Here is a 5000-nt window from a genome sequence, read left to right on the forward strand (position 1 = left end):
GGGGGGGGGGGGGCATAATAAATAAGATTAAATTAGATTAGACTGGATTAGTTTAGCACTTATTGCACGTGCCAAATCATGTCACATTAGCTCCGGTGTCCTGGCCCATTCATAAAGAACAGATTTTAAGAGGTGTGACATTTCTCTGTTGTTGTGTGCACAGTGGATTGCGGTGTGTAATAAAATTAACTTTATTTAAGGAGATTCCGTTAGGAACAATTTCATGTACACTATCAGTTTTTTTGCAGTTATTATTGCTTAATAATTTTTCAAAAATGTCCGAAACAATGCTAAATATATCAGACTGATTTGACATTTGGATGATTTATTTGTTAATTAAAGCTGCATTTCTGGTAAGTTTTCAATTATACAGTAAGGAAAATAAGTATTTGAACACCCTGCTATTTTGAAAGTTCTCCCACTTAGAAATCATGGAGGGGTCTGAAGTTGTCATCGTAGGTGCATGTCCACTGTGAGAGACATAATCAAAAAAAAAAAGAAATCACAATGTATGATTTATTAACTATTTGTATGATACAGCTGCAAATAAGTATTTGAACACCTGAGAAAATCAATGTTAATATTTGGTACAGTAGCCGTTGTTTGCAATTCCAGAGGTCAAACGTTTCCTGTAGTTTTTCACCAGGTTTGCACACACTGCAGAAGGGATTTTGGCCCACTCCTCCACACAGATCTTCTCTAGATCAGTCAGGTTTCTGGGCTGTCGCTGAGAAACACAGAGTTTGAGCTCCCTCCATAGATTCTCTATTGGGTTTAGGTCTGGAGACTGGGTAGGCCACGCCAGAATCCTGATATGCTTCTTCCAGAGCCCCTCCTTGGTTATCCTGGCTGTGTGCTTCGGGTCATTGTAGTGTTGGAAGACCCAGCCTCGGCCCATCTTCAATGATCTAACTGAGGGAAGGAGGTTGTTCCCCAAAATCTTGCAATTCTTGGCCCCGGTCATCCTCTCCTTAATACAGTGCAGTCGCCCTGTCCCATGTGCAGAAAAACACCCCCAAAGCATGAAGCTACCACCCCCATGCTTCACAGTAGGGATGGTGTTCTTGGGATGGTACTCTTCATTCTTCTTCCTCCAAACACGGTTAGTGGAATTAAAATTTCTATTTTGGTCTCATCTGACCACATGACTTCCTACCATGACTCCTCTGGATCATCCAAATGGTCATTGGCAAACTTAAGAGGGGAACCTTCCGTGCCATGCATGATTTCAAACCATGACGTCTTAGCATATTACCAACAGTAACCTTGGAAACGGTGGTCCCAGCTCTTTTCAGGTCATTGACCAGCTCCCCCTGTGTTGTTCTGGGCTGATTTCTCCCCTTTCTTAGGATAATTGAGACCCCACGAGGTGAGATCTAGCATGGAGCCCCAGTACGAGGGAGATTGACAGTCCTGACGGGACCTTTTTTCACCAAGCTGCTTGGCAATTTCCCCGTAGCCGTTGGATTCTTACTGATTGTATAGGGTGAACAGGTGTCCTTATGCAGCTAACGACTTTCAAACAGGTGCATCTAATTTAGGATAATAAATGGAGTGGAGGTGGACATTTTGAAGGCAGAATTCTAGCAGATAGACAGGTGTTCAAATACTTATTTGCAGCTGTATCATACATTTTAGATTATGTCTCTCACAGTGGACTATTTCAGACCCCTCCATGATAAGTAAGTGGGAGAACTTGCAAAATAGCAGGGTGTTCAAATACTTATTTTCCTCACTATTTCTTTTTGCATGAAACAATGACCAGCCCCAATAAAAATAAAATAAAAAAAACTTCTTCTAAATGTTCAAAAGGGAGATGCACACATGGTGGTATCACAAAAAAAATGAATACAAATAAAATATGTTGGTATTGTTTGAAATGACCACACAATCATTTATCAGACTTTGATAATATTGTGCATCTATGAGAACTATATTGTTGCACACATCCACTAAATTTGAAAGAGAAAGAGAAAGGTGGTACTTACTTGAGGTCTTGAAAGTCAGGAAAGACATACATGTGTCTGAACGAGTCTATAGCGATGACGGGACAGTCAGCAGGAGTTTTTTGGATATGGAGCAGAGGATGGCGAAACTTTTCGCAGTCCGCGTGCAGGAAGTTTATAGACCCTGAGGAGACAACAATGCCATAAACACCCCTTTTGTAAAAAAGACAGTTTGGTTCTATAAGTAACTAAAATTAAATTCCCTGAAAGGTACAACATGCCACAAACATACAAACTCACCTTTCTCGCTGATGAGCTGGCGTGCCACTTCATGCTGGAACTTCTCCAAGCTTGCTGTGTCTTCTTTGACATGGAACAAAATAAGGAAAGGAATTCCTTCTTCAGTCAGCTCCTGGAAAACACAAAAACATAAATACATAAATACACACACACAAAGCATCAAGGACAGATGGAGTCAGGGCCTTTCCATGGCACAGCAGATGGACTACCCACAGACTCCATGAATAAACTCCAGGCTGTTATTCACATAAATATCTCTCCTATACCTCATCTACATAGCCAGATTTACACAAACTAATATCTGTCCAAAAAGCAATAAAACAAGCAGACAATGCTCTATATGACAAAGCATGTAACAAACCTCTCCATTTTCAAAGGTGATCTCCCTGACCAGAGGCACACACTTGTCCTGGGCCCATGCGTAGGTCAGGTCGAAGTTGGTGAGTGAGCCCAGGTAGACCATGTCAGGGATGCCCTCCCCTACAGGCTTGTAGATGATATTGTCTCCACTGAAGCGCTCGGCCTCAGATATGGCTCTATAAGAGGAAATCAGATAAGTAAATTTTAAGATAAATAGAAACTGAAGAACTAAGAACCAAGCCTAACTTAAAGATGGTGTTGTGTCTCACCCAAAGGCAGCCGTGAACGTGCAGTCATCTCGAAGGATGTTGGCAACCTTTTCAAATGTGTGGTAGTTATCGGAGTCCCTATTTTCAAAGTAAGCTATGATGTTTCTCTTGCTCCTCTGTTGAATAAGAAAGTCAAAATAATTAAATTAGAAGAGAAATAATATTGTGTGTGTGTGTGTGTGTGTGTGTGTGTGTGTGTCACTCACATCCAGAGTATTAATCTCCTCCAATGAGTGTATCTCTTTCACAGGGTCGACTTGCTGCTGGCGGATGAAGTCAGCAATGGCCGCCACTGACCTCTGACCCCTGTACTCCCTCTTCATCATCATCCCATTACGGAACAACTTCAATGTCGGATACTTGGTGATGCGGTACCTCTGGGCTATGTCCGCTACAAAGCAAGGGAAGAGAGAAGTTAAGTAAAGATGGACAAATCAATTGATGAAGAGGAAGAAGCGGAGTAAAAACACATGGGAATGGGTGGATGATAAGCGGTAGCACTGACAGAGACTCCGGTTCAACCTTAGTCTGAAAACACTACCTTCTGTCAGCTCTGAGCTCTGATCTCCCACATGAAAGCTGCCCCCCGCCAAGAGTAAATATTCTCTCTGCACAAACTGAATGTGTGTGTGCATGTGGCAGGTGTCAATCTCCCTGCGGGGTGTCTCTAAGCCTCCCGTCTTCACAGGAAGCAGCAGTTTTGTCATTAGTCTTCAAACAGTTTGCCGGTCATCAATAATTCTCTTTAATTTGCTTTATCTCAAAAGGCTGAGACTGGCGGTTTATGTGTCTGAGCTTTGGTGTCCTGGGCACCTATGTGTACATATGTGCATCAAATATAGTAAGTGTGTGTGTGTGTGTGTGCGCCTTTTTCATTTTATACATAGTATATGTGTGTGTGTGTGTGTGTGTGTGTGTGTGTGTGTGTGTGTGTGTGTGTGTGTGTGTGTGTGTATATATATATATATATATATATATATACACACAACAGATTAATCATTTTATTAAGTAAAAATAATAGTTTACTTGTCTTTGTTTCAAATTAATAATGGTGTAAATAAATGAAACCTATTTGAAACTGTTAAAGAACACTGAAATTGATTAAAAAAGGTACGTAATACTCACAATGTTGGTCACAGTCGACACGGGCAAACACCACCTGCTTGGTTTCAGGGAACTCTTCTCTTGCTATGTTAGATGACTCCTCAAAAATTGGATGTAGCATCTGACTAAACCTGCACCTGTAAAAGGAGGTAGGGGAGGTGGCGTGAGGTCAGACTGATTTACATATTTTGTTGATAAATAAAACAGATTTTTAGATCCATTGGACTAAATTTTGCAGTATTTGACAATGTTGTCAAATGATTTTTGCCTATAACAGTTCCATTATGTATCCATTAACTAGACCAAATGAGAATAAAATAGACATGTAAAAATCTTTTTAAAATAAATCAACAACATCTCTACTGCAAATGACTAATTATACTTATTGCACCATGTGGCATTCATAAGAAACATCTGCATCATGAGCAAAACTCATTAAAACATCCTTGACATAATATACAGGCCCAATGACTGAGGGAGAGAAACAACACACTTACCAGTCAGCGTAAAAATTGACTAATGCCACCCCAGCATTATCTGCAAGGAAACACACACACATACAAAGAGGAAATACATATAAGCCACTATACATTAATAAATACACCAAGAATGTATGATTTCCTAGTAATAGTAATTACGGTAATTAGGCTTATCAATCTTAAACCCCTCTGTGTTCGGCCACTGACAAAAAAAAAAAAAAAAAGACAGCCCAGCACAGAAATGTATGACCAGTGACTCATAGCCATATATAATTATCTATCATACCACCCATTGGTACAATTTCATTAAATGTTTATTTGGTGAAGAAGTAAGCCGAGGGCTAATGACTATAAAGTAAGTCAGACCTGCCACAATAAGGTGAACAATAAATAAAAATATACCGTATATATCAATGTACAATGAACATTAACAATAAAATCATATCTGGTGAATACTGGAAAGATTGGTGACAAATCGGTCATCCAACTCTTAGCAAAAAAGCAAATAAGTACATTTCAAAAGAGGTCAAACTATTCCTTGA

General features: G+C 39.9%; 1 protein-coding gene across 2 annotated transcripts in view; it reads right to left on the reverse strand.

Annotated features, from left to right (window-relative positions):
- The window catches only part of erp44 (endoplasmic reticulum protein 44), an 11447-nt gene that overhangs the window by 2193 nt on the left and 4254 nt on the right, over positions 1 to 5000 (reverse strand). For both annotated transcript variants that reach the window (XM_034874547.1, XM_034874548.1), the window contains exons 3-9: positions 4477 to 4516; positions 4001 to 4116; positions 3082 to 3266; positions 2876 to 2991; positions 2608 to 2782; positions 2247 to 2358; positions 1989 to 2130 (exon numbers count right to left, since the gene is read on the reverse strand). In XM_034874547.1, the coding sequence (XP_034730438.1) occupies positions 1989 to 2130; positions 2247 to 2358; positions 2608 to 2782; positions 2876 to 2991; positions 3082 to 3266; positions 4001 to 4116; positions 4477 to 4516 (886 nt within the window). The remainder of the gene's footprint in view (positions 1 to 1988; positions 2131 to 2246; positions 2359 to 2607; positions 2783 to 2875; positions 2992 to 3081; positions 3267 to 4000; positions 4117 to 4476; positions 4517 to 5000) is intronic.

The sequence above is a fragment of the Etheostoma cragini genome, chromosome 6 (genome assembly GCF_013103735.1).
Source record: "Etheostoma cragini isolate CJK2018 chromosome 6, CSU_Ecrag_1.0, whole genome shotgun sequence".
Lineage (NCBI taxonomy): Eukaryota > Metazoa > Chordata > Actinopteri > Perciformes > Percidae > Etheostoma > Etheostoma cragini.